This window comes from Triticum aestivum, chromosome 2B, assembly GCF_018294505.1.
Source record: "Triticum aestivum cultivar Chinese Spring chromosome 2B, IWGSC CS RefSeq v2.1, whole genome shotgun sequence".
Classification (NCBI taxonomy): domain Eukaryota; kingdom Viridiplantae; phylum Streptophyta; class Magnoliopsida; order Poales; family Poaceae; genus Triticum; species Triticum aestivum.
This window is the reverse complement of record NC_057798.1, coordinates 33449354-33464411: the sequence shown is the minus strand read 5'-3', so window position 1 is coordinate 33464411 and position 15058 is coordinate 33449354. Positions and strand designations below refer to the sequence as shown.

Sequence of the window (15058 nt, the reverse complement as noted above, 5' to 3'; positions counted from 1 at the left end):
TTCTGAATCTGTGATATGGATTTCCAATTGCAATGAACTTTCAGAGAGTATTTATAAAATAAAAAATGTGGCCGAGTTACTACTTGTAATTTAATTGTGATCCAAATTGGTATAAAATTGGAAGAGATAGCAAATATACAATGACAGGAGGCCCATAAACCTGACCTAAGCAAGGTAAAACAACTAGCATGGAGTAGAGAAACTGTCCTAGTTCAGGAATAGACAAATAACAGTGGCCAGAACACATGGATGAAACCCCACATCGATGAAAGGGAGTTTTGAATAATGAAGCTGCCAACATCTCAACAGTTCGAATGCTCTGACAAGTTAATAGAATGGAGCATACTTAAATTGCGCGGTTGATTTTTCAAGGTTCTTTACTTCTTTTTTATAAAACCACTCTATCTAACAAATAAAAAAATTGGAGGACAGAGTCATGTAGTAGGAGTATGATCTTGTATATAAAAATGTCTGGTACTCTGGTTTTGATATGATTTTAAGATGTACTCTAGTCAGGTTCTTCATACAGGGAATAAGAGTCGCACAAAAATTGTAACTTTTCATACCATGGTTTGTTAGCTCCATGATTCAAACTATACGAGATAAACAATAGCATCAATCAGAATGTGGAGGAAATACAAAGAACAAGGAAAAAATGCTTAAGAACAACATGATTAAAAATGTGAATTGCACCCTAATAAGCAAAACTCCTACCAAAATAAAGTCATGTCCAACAAAAATGATATGCCAAAAGTATAAAATCAAGTGCAGAACCTGATTACCCCGAAGAAAATATTACAATGTAATTTGATGTGCAAAAACTCATTGATTACATGACCATCATAGTTCGTAAACAAAAGAAGAAGAATAAAAAACTAAACCTTTGGGGGGCATTCTTGCTGAAAGCAAACACATACTTATACATGACTAGAAACCAATATCATCAACAGAGAATGAAGATCACTCACTCATGTTATATTGCATTGTAACTTGGAAACCATGGACAAATACATCCCCTAACAGTCTAGCTCAGACTTGTTATCAGGAAGCACCACCACAGTTGATAACCCATGGAACAATGGTGTTTCATACACGCCACCATTACCTTCCTGTAGGAAGAAGACATGCCGCCTTGCAGCTCCCCCCTCCGATAGAAACTTTGGGGTAATCTTTGAAGTTCTTTGTGTTGGACTGAATATTATGAATCTGAAATTGTCTGGTGTATATTGAATAATTGACTCACAGATACTTGTGGTGACATTGGAGTATATAGGTGACATTACAGTTGAATTATGTGTATCATATGGTGTTATTGTAGTACTATCTCTAGGGCTATTTGTGACACTTATAGAGATGGCTTAATAGATTATTCAGAAATATAACTTTGAGGTGGTTCGCTACCTACAATAATATTAACAGTGTTCGCTACCTACAATAATATTGATCAGAAATATAACTTTGAGGTGGTTCGCTACCTACAATAATCTTATGTTCTCCGCTATTGATAAGAACTTTGGAGTGATTCGTTGTCGCACGTTGAGGGATTGTTATATGATTCAATTATGTTAACAGTGTTGAGAGATTGCACTAGTGAAAGTATGACCCATAGGCCTTGTTTCCAAGCATTGCAATACTGTTTGTGCTCACTTTTATTACTTGCTATCTTGTTGTTTTTATTATCTCAGATTACAGAAACCTATATCTACTATGAATACTACATTTGTATCACCATGTCCTCGCCGAAATACTAGTGCACTTATACAATTGACAACTATATTGGGTGCTTCATCCTACACCTCCCACTGATTGATGAATCTTAGGTCATCCACTTGAGGGAAATTTGCGTTGTCCTACAAAACTCTGTGCTTGGAGGCCCAACGGAGTCTACAAGAATAAAGGTGTGTAGTTAATTCTTCCTATGATAAATTGTTTGATTACAAAATCCCTATGCATAGGAAGTAAGGTTAGGCTTAAATTTGCTTGTAATATGCTTCATTGCTCCCTTTAAGTTTCAATTCTTTACTTTTATGTGAGTATCATTACAATCAGCATGCCTACCAAAAAGGCATTAAATAATAGCGCTTGTTAGGAGACAACATAATATTTAACCCTACTGTTTTTGTGTGTTCACATGATTAACCTACTGTATTAGTCAGGTTTTCTATCTTAAAACTCAATAAAGTGCCAAGCAAATCCTTTAGGATGATTTAGATGATTGTTGAATTGATGTTGTGCAAAAACAGAAACTTTTTGCGTTTTGTGTTAGAATTGTTATTCGGTACTGGAACATGATCAATTCCTGAAGTTTTTACAAAGTATTGGGATACAAAATTTTTACGCCATCCTAATTTTTCAGAATTTTTGGAGTAACAGAAGTATGATAAAAAAATTTAGATCATTACGTGATGTTTTGAGTTAGATATTGTTTTTATTAGATAGTTCTCTTGTTTTAATGTTTCCATAGCTTATGTTGTAGGATATAAATTGTAGAAATGATAGAATAAAGTAAGAATTATGTGAGAAAAATTATGAATCTGTTCTTGACAGTACCAAAGTGAATGATTTATTTTTATTATACTAAGCATCTCATGAAGTTTCGTTAAGGTTTATGTGATTGAAGTTCTCAAGTTTTGAGTGAGATAACTATATGAGGAGAATTGCAGTGGCGCACATGGGTGACTAACCTGGGACAGGCCATTTGCCAATTCATAGTGGCAGCCGTGTTGTGCTAGCCGCTGCAACTGACAACTCCTCGTGTTAGAATTGCAACGCCATCCTGAAAGAAATATATAGTAGGGGCAAATTTTAAACAACAGTCCACAACAAAATCAGTGTCAGCAGTCAAACCAAGCACTTCTTGCAAGTGAGCGAAACCACCAGAATTTCTGGGATTCCGTACATAACAAGGCAGTTCGCCCTATATGAACATCAGTTGAAATAGATTTAAAGCATTTTTTTATTTTAAACATGTTTTTCTTTTTTAAAAAAGTTAATATTTTCTGAAATGCAAATATTTTCATATTTCATCGCAAAAAATTTGAACTGAAACCATTTTTTGTATTCGCAAACGATTTTCAAAAAATGAACAAAACGAAATTGCAACATTTTTTGGAATTACAAAGAATTTCTTGAAAATTCAAAACATTTTAGAAAAACATTGGAACTAAAATATGAAAGCTTGAACATTTTCCGAAATTACAAACAAATTTTTCAAGATGCGAACACTTTTTGAGTTACCCAGAACATTTTTTTTCAATTTCTTATAATTTTTTGGAAAGCATGAACATTTTGATGATGTCAAAAAATTTGGAAAGCAGGAACATTTTGTGAAATTCCTGAATTCTTTTCGGATTTGTGAACAAAAATTTAAAAATACAAAAAAATTCGAAATTCATCATAGGTTTATTGAATTTGCGGACCAAATTTAAAAACATGAACATTTCTGAAATTTGGGAAGCTAGAACATTTGTTGAAATTACCAAACCAAATGAATTTCGAAAGCAGAAACATTATCTGAATTTGGAAACAAAAAAATAAAAATAGGCACTCTTGTTGAAATTTCGAACAAATTTTCATAATATGAACATTTTCTAAATTTTCGAATAAAAATTTAAAATAAGAATATTTTTGAAATGCTAGAATAATTTCAGAATTTGGGAAAAAAATATAATACGAAAATATTTGAATTTATGAATAAAATTAAAGTATTAACATTTTTTAAATATGAAATTCTAAATTATTTTTTATTTTCTACTTTTTGTAAAAGAAGAAAACAACCCTTGTAATTTGAAACTTTTTTGGAACATCTGAACAAAGTTTCAAACCGGAACATTTTTTAAATGAATAAAATGTGGAACATGCAAAAAAAAATAAAAATTACCACAATTTTTTGAAAAAAAAATTTAAAAAATAGAAAAGAAAAAGAGAAACGCCAAAGAAAGGAAGAAGAGAAGCAGAACAGAAAAAAGAAAAAGAAGTAAAGAAAAAATGAAAAATTGGGCAAAACGAAAAAAGGTAACAGAAAAAATATAAAGGGAAACCAAAAATTAGAAAAATGGTTCAGAAACCTACTAGATGATTTCCAAATCAGAAAACCCAGCTTTTTTAACCGGCTGAAACCTTCCAGAAGGTTCCAAAACCCTCGCTGCAGATGGCCCGGCCCGTGTTGGTTGATCGGTTCCATTGAATGTGCGGCACCCCGACAATTTGAGGCAAAATGCATCAAATAGGTTTTCCAGACTGGTTGCCGGCACCCACACCCTCGCGCGCTGGGCGTTCGTATGGCTCGGCCCATTTTCCTTTCTTTTCCTTTCGTTTGGCCTTTCTTGTTCCTTTTCTTTTTTTTCGTTTTTCCTTTCTGTTTTCCTTTTTCATTATTTTTATTTTTCCTTCCTTATGGTTTCACTTTCTTTTGCAATTTTTTTCAATCGGAGAATATTTTTTTGTTCATCGAATTTTAAAAATGTTCATCAATGTAAAAAAGTGTTCACTGATTCATTTTTTTATCGCATTTAAAAATATTCATAAAACTTCAAAATGTGTTCATTGAATTAAAAAAATGTCCATCAAATTTGATGTTTGCTCATTCATTTGAAAAAATGTTTGTGAAATTCAAATTTTGTTAACTTAAATCAAAATGTATTCATCTATTTTTCAAAAAAATGTTCTTGAATACAAATTTTGTTCATGAAATGCATAAAATGTTCATCGATTCAAATTTTGTTCATCAAATACAAAAAAATGTTAATCATTATTAAACAATGCACATAAAGAAATTTTTAGTCAAAATATTAAAATGTTATCCTTTTGAAATAACGAACATTTTTTGAATTGAAGAATTGTTTTTGAATTTGAAACATTTTTTAATCCATGTACGCTTTTTTAAAGTCAATTGTTTTTCCTAATCTTAAGAAAAAACAGGGGGCACCTAGCGCCCCACATGGGTTGGCCCAGAAGGCACACTGGGGAAGGGGCCCTCCCTGACATGCATGTCGCCAAATAGGAGCACCCTTTTTTTCTTACTTGTTTCTTTTTCTTCACAACTACATGGGTTAACCCTTGATTCTTAAGTAACACAAGGCTTTGTGAAAAATGTTTTAGAGCATCTCTATCAAGACTACGATGTGCATCCAATTTGTGTACGAAACTGACGATCACATCGTCCATGCAAAGCACCATCGCGCAGCACACCGAGCTCTAGTCTTCGACGGTGCCGAGGTGCACAGATGTGGCAGCGGTGTGGTGATGAGCGGCGAGGGAGACGTTGGTGATGAGTTGGCGTGGTGCAAAGGCCCCCGGAGCTCCCTAGATCGAAAGGTGGCCGACGTGCTGCATGACCGCGGTTACCTGGTATTCCATGGTCGATGCATGCGGTGGAGCGAGGCAGGGCAGCAGCGTTGGAGACATGTGGCCATCTTCGTCCGACGACTTGCATGCATGCTTGCGCTGTCCCAAGGCGGCCTTGTTGTTGAAAATCAATGGAGTTGAGAGCACCTTCAGCATGGTGTTCTCAAACTCGAGTTGCACGCAATCCGTACGCAACGACGAGGAGAGAGCTTTCGGTGCAAGAGAAGAAAGCATCTACTGGGTCTCACTCCGGTGTGACTTGACGTGGCAGCAGAGGCGGTATAGCTTGGCGCTGCAGGATAAATCTAATTTAGCTGGGCATATTTAGGGGGAGAGCATTTTCCTTGGCAGTTTCAAAAATATATAACTAAGCATAATCAGTGTTCAATTCTACAAATTCTTGGTAAATTACAGAGAATGAGAGACAGAGAACAACTCATATAGTTGTCCCGTGGCATTGGTGGCCCTTGTCGCCGTCACTCCCGAGTCGCAGCCTAACTGCATCCGACACTCCGTGAGTATTCTTCCCTACCAGCAGTGGGTGCTCCGCGTCTTGTAGGGTGTTGGTAGCATTCTCAATCTAGCATGGTTGTTCTTCTTTGATACATACTGAGTGTAGACATCCAGAGTACATGCACTTGCTATCATTTGGTAACAGTGTAAGTGTTGAGACATGCTGAGCTAAGACTTTATTTGGCAGCCTAAATCTGTTTATACATGCCGAACAATTTCGAATTCCAAATAACTTTTTTTGATTGGTGAATAAATTTTTGAACATTGTTTGAAAATTTAAAGCAATTTTTGGAATTTTAAAATATTCTGAAAATATAAAAAATTTAGAAAATCTAAACTTTTTTTAATATTTTAAACAAAATTTGAAAAGTTGAACCTATTTCGAACTCTGAACATTTTTTGAATTTTTAAACATTTTTTGAATTTTGATTTTTTGGAAAATTTAATTAAAATTTCAACTTCTATGTTGTAAATTTTAACAAAAATTGATATCATGAACATTTTCTAAAAATTTATACAATATTTGAAAATCTTAATGTTTTTTGAATTTCTGGAAAAATGAAAATTTAAAGGAAATTTAAAAAAAATACCTTTTGTACTCTTAAGTATTTTTGAAAATTTAAACAAGTTTTGGATTTTTTAACATTTATCTGAAACACTTCGCTCGTGTATACTGACCAGCAAACGGTTGTTGGGATGTTGTCTACTCATGCATGCTACGAGGGTATTTAGGTTGAGCTCGTGCAAGCTGAGGTGGCCCCGTGCAGACTACTAAACATCTAATACTAGGTTGAGTATGAAATTTTTGCCCTCATGCACCCTGCCAAACAAACCTGTATAGATGAAGAGGCGCAACTATAGTGAATGTGATCGACCATTCTGGCTTATGATTTGACGAGAATACCCTGGCCAACTATGGCTCGAGAAAGAACTTAATAAATGGCCCATAGTCGTTTCCAACTGTAGAGCCAACGAGAGGAGCGAAGACATATACAAGAGAGGAACGATCCTGAAAATATGGCCAACATGACAAGTTTGACACCGCCTACATGTCAAGTGTGCTTGAATTGACCGCCGCCCAACGACCAGCCTCAGATGCATCACTAAAGCGAAGACACTGCAACATCATATAGCCAGCAGTTGGCTATACTATTAACCATGTTTTAGAAATGCCCTTACCACTCTCTTCGTGGCTGTCGGGAGATGGCCTCCCTGTAGATCCTTCAAAGAAAGCCTTGGATTTCCGGCGTAATTAAAGCTAGAGAGGAGGAACAGAGCTTTGGTCCCTGACGCCCTCTTTCTCTCTGCCATGCCTTCTTTTGCCGCCGTTGAATCATTGCAAATTGAGATGCTCCGAGGATTACAATTTACATGCGGAGAGAGTATTTGGCAACGAATCAAATGCAAATTATTTGGCATGGCCGACATTTTGGTAGCACAAACCAAACTGACCCATATATATTTTCATCATCATATACGTATACACACACTCAAACACAGATACACTTGTCACCATAGCTCTAGCTCCATGAAAATCGTCCGTGCACCGACGGCCGCTGCCGATCTTCATCACTTGCGCCGCGACCCGACCCTGGACAGCGCGGTCATCCGCCTGAGCACCCTGGAGATCTTGGACAGGCTCGGCTTGCCGCCCCCGAGGTTCATCTTCCTCGTCGAGAACTTGAGCGCCTGCAGGCAGCACAGCTGCCGCACCGGCCCTTCCTCCTCGTCTTCTTCCTCCTCCTCGTCGACGGATTCTTGTGCCGCCTTGCTGCCCCCGCCGCCTCGGAGCTTGGTGTCGCCGGCGACGGCGACGGCCGCGGCGCTGCTGGTGCCGCCCCCGGTCTCGTAGGCCTCCCAGAGCATGTCCATGTCGTCCGCGCACGCCCCGGCCACGGCGCGGCCGCGGCAGAGCTTGTGCTGGATCCGCTCCTCGTACAGCTTGCACGCCAGCGTCCGCTTCCACTCCTTCCCCTTGGACGGCGACCCCTCGCCCGCGCCGGCGAGGCTCTCCGACGAGGTCCGCGTGTGCACGCGCCGCGCGATGGACGTCGACCTCAGGGGACCCTCCCCGCCGTCCGCGTCCTCCGTGTGCTCCTGCTCTTCCTGCGGCTCTGACGCAGGCTGCTGCACATCTTCTTGGTGGTCTTGTCCGTCAGGCTGCGCATCTTCTTGGGCCTTCACGTCCTCGCTCCTCTGTTCACCAATAATGGAGGCGATTTCTTCAGCTTGCTGCAGGTCTATGATGCATTCTTCCGCCACCTTCGACTGCACCAATTCTTCCTTGACATCTACAAGCTCCTCCTCTGGTAATTGCTTCCGGTCAGATTCTTCTTGAGCGAGCTGCTCTTCACTCTGTTTTTGGTCCCAAGATTCAGTCTCCAATTGCATGGGTTCCTCCAAGTCCACGACCTTGAATGATTCATTCTCGAAACAGATTTCCACCGGATTATCCTCGATTTCATCAAGAACAAGCTTCAGATTCCCAGATTCCCACTGCCTTATTCGCTGAGAAATCGAAGAATGTGGCTTGCTGACCCGCTCAGGCTTCTTCGCCTCCATTGCTGACAGAGGAACAGGGTCACACTCCAACCTCTTCTCCTCAACCGCATCATCACCACTGAATCCCTTTCTCTCTGGCAAGCTTACACTCTGTACTTTGTTGATGGATTTCTCCTGCTCTTCCATCTCTGGCACCGGCATGAATGTCTCACCTCGACAGCAATGCTCCGAAGAAGAAGACAGAGATTCCGGAGCCTTCTTCAGATCCTCACAGACCACATTTTTCTCCTGAATTTCATCCTTGAAGCTGAAGATATCCTCTTCATAAAATTCCCCATTGCCCAGGAAGCAGATCTCTTCTCCAGAGACACTCTGCAATGGCGGATCAACCTCCATTTCCTGGGCAGCATAAGCATACAACGAGCTCTTCTCTTCCAGAAGAAAGCAAGAACCACCACCGACATCGCACACCTCGCCCACGAACACGACCTCGCCGACGCCGGCCGGGCCGAGCACGAAGGAGCAGAGCTGGCCGACCAGCCCGAGCCTGCCGTCGGGCCGCAGCCCGGCGCAGAGCGCGGCGACGGCGACGCCGCAGGTGCTCCCGAGGCACCGCGCCCCGGCCCACCCCGGCGCGGCGTACGGGGCGGCGGTGAGGAGCACGACGAGGAGGAGCGCCGTGGAGAGCAGCAGCGGGCAGAAGAAGGCGGCGAGCGCGAGCAGGCCGCGGTGGAAGAAGAGCGCGTAGGCGGCGTGCAGCGGGTGGGCCGCCAGGAACGCCGCCGCGCCCAGCAGGTCGTGGAGCACGCAGAACGCCAGCGCGCTTCCTCCGTCCATCCGCGCCATTGTCGTCGTCTTCCTCCTCGACCTCCGCCGCCCTCGCGCGCGTGGGTGAGTGGGTGGGGCTTGTCGTCTCCTGGCTGGCTCGCTGGCTGGCTGGCTACCGACGCGACGCCATTGCGCCTCGGATGCTCTGTGGGTGGCAGCTAATAAAGCGGCCGCTCGGACCGGGGGCGGTGCTCAGTGTGGCCGGAACGACACTGACATGGCTACTGAACGAGCTCCGCATGCACGTCCACCTACGCGAACCAGTACTAGTACATTTTCGTCAACGTTGTCATAAAGAAGCGATCTGAAGTCGGTAAACCAATCCCTCTCGTCTCGTGTGATCGCGCGGCCAAAATACTCCCTCCGTCTAGGTGAGTAAGTCATTTTAGATTGTGCACCGTGATCAAAGAGGAGGAGAAAACGAGAGAACTTAATGTTCATTTGCTAATTAGTAACATTGCATGCAATGAACTAACCACTGCATGTCGTGTTTGGTAGTCTCAAATCATTAAAAACATGCACATCTCACATCTCTTATTGGTTGATATATTAAGAAACAAGAAATGAGGTAGAATTTAATGCACCGCGCCTAAATGTTTTGGGATTATTTAGTTTTCGTAAGATGACTTACACACCTAGACGGAGGGAGTACACCGCTTGAAAACAGATAGAGCGGTTCAATGCAAACCCATGGAGGAAAATATATACAGATTGTCGAGGAAAATATATAGAAGTTGAGGGTTGTGAATCAAAGCCAAGCATCGACGATGATGAATAAATCGGGCCATATATCGATTAATTACTGGCGAGGGGAGTAAGGGAGAAGAAGAAGGAGAAGCAGGATATTGTCGGCTAGGGTTTCCTCTGTGCCGCCCCCCACGATGCTGGCCCAAGCCAAGGCCTTCCTTTTCTTTTTTGCATGTACGAACTGTGCTGGTTTAGCAAGGACGTTCTTTTTCCACTGCCCAACCGCCTTGTAGTACAAGCACAGGGAACGTTACATGCTACCGGTAAGCAGGAATTAGCTAGGGCGGCCATGATGATTATGCTCCCTTGGTCCTCGCCGCCCTTGTCAAAGCCTAAGAGCTACTCCCTCCGTTCTGAATTACTTGTCTTGGATTTGTCTAGATACGGATGTATCTAGACTCATTTTAGTGCTAGATATATCCGTGTCTAACAGAGGGAGTATCCAAAAGCGGTTAGACAGACGTGCATGCTACGTGCTAGGACGGTACGGAGGCGTCTCGTCAAACTTCACTTTTGGGATTCTTAATTAATTTCCTACGTGCGGTAAAAACGACGGGGGGATCCCGCCTGTACTACTGCCTGCCCGCTGCTCGCTGCCACGGCGGCCGCTTCTCCTCCTGCGGCGGCGGCGGCGCTCTGTCTTCTACCCCTTCAGACCTCAATAATGGAGGAGGTGTGTGTGTGTGTGTGTTTAGCCATAAAATCTGTCTGAAAGCAACTTGAAGGCGGCAGTTTGGCAGTATGAGTGCCTCTGATGCATTCCTCTCTAATCATTCGCTACTCAGTTTTAGTGATCTAAACGGTCTTATGTTTCTTTACGGAGGGAGGAGTAGTATGAATCAGGCTGCTAGACAGAAGGGACGCTCGTGAGTTTTTCTTGGCAGAGATCTTACCGTCACCTCACCTACCAACCTAACGACCTCTCGCGGCTGGTGGTGGGAGGCAATGGCTGGCATGCATGCATGGCCCTGATGCATGGGCTCACTCACAGCGAACCAACCAATAGTACAGTCCCTAAGGCCAACTCCAGCTCACGAGCCCAAAGTGACCTCTGTTTTACTCGGATTCTGTCGGTTTGGGTAGGGCAATGGGGTTGTGTTCGGATCTGTCCTGGGATGCGGTGGTCGTGCGTCCAGCGCGCGGCCGCATCCGTTGGCCCCATCCTGTCCGCCTCCATTTTTAAACGCCACATTTCGAAAATAACACGCCCTAGTTCAGGCCAGCGGCCCTAGTTCACGGCCGGCGACACAGCCAGCGGCCTACACGTTCTCACCGGCAACACAACCAGCCTTTAAAATGAATAGTTTCTTGCCGGCAACACAGCCAGCGACCGGCAACACAGCCAGCCTCAGCCAGCTTCCAAAATGAATGTTTTTCTCACCGGCACATAGCCAGCAGCCGGCACCCATGTCAGCCTTCAAAAAAGAACGGCGCATGGCCGATCAGACGACCTAGTTCAGGCCGTTGCCGTCGAACATCTCCTTCTGCCTGACCTCGAACAAGCTCCTCGTCTTCTCTCTCATCTTGGTCAAGTCCACCCTCATGATCGCAAGGGCCACTTCCTTTGCTTTGGTTGCGGCATTGGTGGCCTCGATGTCGAGTTGCCTCTGCCTGGCCATGACATTGGCGGCCTCGATGTCGAGCTGCCTCTGCCTGGCCATGACATTGGCGGCCTCGATGTCGAGGTGCCCTTGCCGGGCCGCCTCCTCCATGTCAACCTTCCTCTTCTTGGCCGCCTCCTCCATCTCAAGTTTCTTCCTTTGAAGATCTAGGTATAGCTTCATTTTCTCCTCCTTGCTTTGTTGTTCTTCTCATCCCTCACGTCCTTTTGGGACATCATGCCGTGCAAAGTCTCATGCAATGCCATGGATGAGGCATCACGTATGTCGTCCACCATGGAGTTGGTCTTGCCCCTCGGCCTCTTCGACGCCTCACCATCTCCACATCTGGCAAACGCGGCCACCTTCTTGCCTCTCTTCCTTTGAAGTTCACGGTATTGATTTTTGAACTTTGGGCACATGTTGATGAGCGTCCAACAATGCCTACGAGTGAATGGCTTGTCATTGTGCCGAGCCTTGAATACTTCTAAAGTTGAAATGCCTACACCACATGATCAACAACAAATGAACATGCAAACATATACAAGGCCGAAGTCTCATGGCCGTAGCAAAGAAAGAACTAGGACGAGGAGAGCATACCAAGTCTCCAATGCCGAGACCACTCACGGGTCGTGCTTCAACGCTCTCAAATGCGGCACAATACTTGTTGCACTCTTGTTGGATGAACAACCACCTCTTTTGAATCGACGTGATGCCACGCTTGCTCGTAATTTGATAGGGCTCAAACATCTTTCTTTCATGGAAGGTTTTGTGGACTCTCGTCCAAAAAATAAGACCCTTTTGTTGCGCGCCGATCCTCGGATCTTGGCTAATATCCATCCAACATTGGCAAATCAGCTTGTCCTCATCTTGTGTGTATGAACCTGTGCGAATGCTCTTCCTCCTCTTTTGTGTTTACACTCTTTGGGTGAGCTCGTTGATGAACAATGGCTTGCCCGAAATATCAATATCAACGCCATCTTCTTCATCACCATCACCTTCGCAATAGATGTCATCATCTTCATGCCACGAGTCACCATGTTCGTAGTCCGCATGGTCGTGGGCCTCTTCATCCGGAACGTACTGGGCGCGGCCATCCTGACTTTGGGTCTCGTCGGGATCGTAGGCAACGCCATGCCCACCCTCGTAGATCACTTGCTCCATGTACTGGTCATAGAAGGGGTCGTCGACCGCTGGCGTTGGGGTCGCCATTTCGTCGAACAGGACGCGGGGCGACGGCATGGTGCCCGTATACGGCGGCCGTGCTTGCTTCCTTTGCATCTCGACGGATGGCCGGCCGCCGCTGCTTAACCCCGGCGTGACGTTGAGGTCGATGACGGCCGAGGGGCGCGGGGTGGACGGTGCCATCACGCCAATGTCCAGCAAGGCCAAAAAATGAGTGTGGGCATCGTGCCTTGGCGGGGAAAGCCGGGCGACATAGGCGTGGTCTGCGATGTCGACGACGAGCAATGCTGAGGCCTGGCGACCGAAGAGCCTGTGGTTGCCGCGGCAATGGCCGCACCAGAGAAACCCATCAGACGGCAAAGGTCAAGCATTAGGAGGGCGTGTGCTTTGTTGACGATGGCCTCCTTCTCGTCGACCTCGGCCTTACGCCACGCGGCCTCCACCGCATCGCACTCGGCGGCGAACTTGGCCGCGGCGGTCTTGCCCTTGACGGCCACCCTCCGGTTCCTCCTGATGGGGGCGTCGGCCATGGACGGGGAGGGTGGGGGCGGGACGTGGGAGGGGGTTTGGGGAAATGGCACCAAATGGGGGCGCAGTTATTTTTTTTTGCTTTGTGCCACTGATGGGCGGGCCATTGAAGAACACACGCGCTGTCCGTTTCACCCAAAGGTGACGCAAAGTTGGGCTGAGGATGGGTCAAAAGCGGACAGAAAACGGACAAAAGTCCGTTTGCGCCCGCGCGCTGGGCCGTCTGGTTTGTCCGTTTTACGCCAAACGGACAGGGCCGGACATGATGGGGTCGCGCGCTGGAGTTGGCCTAATTAAACTCCTAGGAGAAAAAAAGGGTTCGTTTCTCGCCTCCTCGGATCAAATCGATCTAGATACATCCATTTCAGCGTCAATTAATACGGGACAGAAGGAGTATTTAGGTCAGTAATTTTGCAACGTATTGGCGACCGGTCACTCGACTCGAGCTGGGTGATCTTACCTTGCAAGAGAAATGGCACCTATCAGCTTTTAACCCAAGCAACGGACATCCAACCAACAGCGGGAACCATGCATAGCTTTGAAGAAGAGCCAGACAAGGGATACCACACCCGCAGAGTTCCGGTTTCGCAGCAAATCAGAAACTTTGGATGCCATGTGCCATGCAAATCAAATCACGTCACATTTTGATTTCTCGCCTCCCTCCTCTAGTCTAGATACTAAACATTTTGGAGGCCGTAAAGTTGGAGGCCATAGATACTAGGAACGTGCATGGTGGCGCCCCTCACTGTACCATGGAGGCCATAGATACTAGGACGGCAGGAACAGGACGGTGTCAGAAAAAGTTGCCTCAATCATGCATCTATCACTGAATCATGCACAGAGACTCATTCATTCATAGGTAGTAGTTCAAGTCTCCAATCCAACCGCACTGTAATATAGTGAGTGTGAATGCTCAACCAAATCAATTATAAGAGTTGTAATAGACTAGCAGCGGAAGCTATATATGGCGCGATAATTGAGCATCTCAGGAAGCGTTCGTTTCAAGCTAGGCAAAGCAAACGAATTGGCAAGTTCAAATGAAACATGCTCGTTCATTCATTCATTCGATCGTCGCAGTTTGTTTTTCTCGTCGGTCTTGGGCCTCTGCTCTTCTGCTTAATTTCCTGTCATCAGAAAATTGTAACGAGGTTGCACCACAGAAGCAGAGCCCAACGCGCATTTGCAGACCGTGATCATGTAGAAGACCAATGAAATGCAAAACCACTACGCAGCATTTCAAGTGCATATGCGGTGAAATTTCCGGGCACCAAACCTACTGCTGCTAGTTTACTTTGCAGAAAAAAGTGCCTTGCTTCAGTACAGTGTAGACCTTTGATCGAGGGGCCCCTGGGAGCCAGACCCAAGCGGCATGACAGCACAGGCCGGCATGGACAAGACATGCACTGTGGAACTTTGATGAATTCATATATAAACAAAAGAATACAACAATTACGAGCTGCTGTTGTCTGTCCTCTGCGGAGCTGGAGCCAAAAAAAAAAAAAAGAAGAAAAGGAAAGGGATGCTTTCATTGAGAGTTGAACTCAAGACCTCCCGCTTACTAAACGGGTGCTCTAACCAACTGAGCTATGAAAGCTTCTTCGGGCTTCGAAATTTTCTTACTTTACTTCTTGGCAAGCTCATTTCTGTTTTGTTTCAAATACTCACCCTGCCCCCCCCCCTCCAAAAAAAAATCAAATACATATCAAATTTAATGTTTTTTATCTAACCCTTCCTCAATGGTTTGCCAATTTATCCGCACCTTTGCATACAAACTCCGTTTGTACATATATTATCACAACATATTATTTTGA

General features: G+C 44.6%; 1 protein-coding gene and 1 non-coding gene across 2 annotated transcripts; both read right to left on the bottom strand.

Moving 5' to 3' along the window:
- Positions 1-7292: 7292 nt before the first annotated feature.
- LOC123043317 (uncharacterized) lies at positions 7293-9445 on the bottom strand. Its single transcript, XM_044465733.1, has one exon. The coding sequence runs from the start codon at positions 9205-9207 to the stop codon at positions 7429-7431; it is 1779 nt and encodes a 592-aa protein (XP_044321668.1). The 5' UTR covers positions 9208-9445; the 3' UTR covers positions 7293-7428.
- A 5322-nt stretch (positions 9446-14767) lies between these two features.
- On the bottom strand, positions 14768-14841 carry TRNAT-AGU (transfer RNA threonine (anticodon AGU)). Its single transcript has one exon. It is a non-coding gene; the product is annotated as a tRNA-Thr (tRNA).
- Positions 14842-15058: the final 217 nt, after the last annotated feature.

Coding starts and splice junctions, on each gene's coding strand:
- LOC123043317 (XM_044465733.1), bottom strand. CDS start 9,207: ATGGCGCGGATGGACGGAGGAAGCGCGCTGGCGTTCTGCGTGCTCCAC.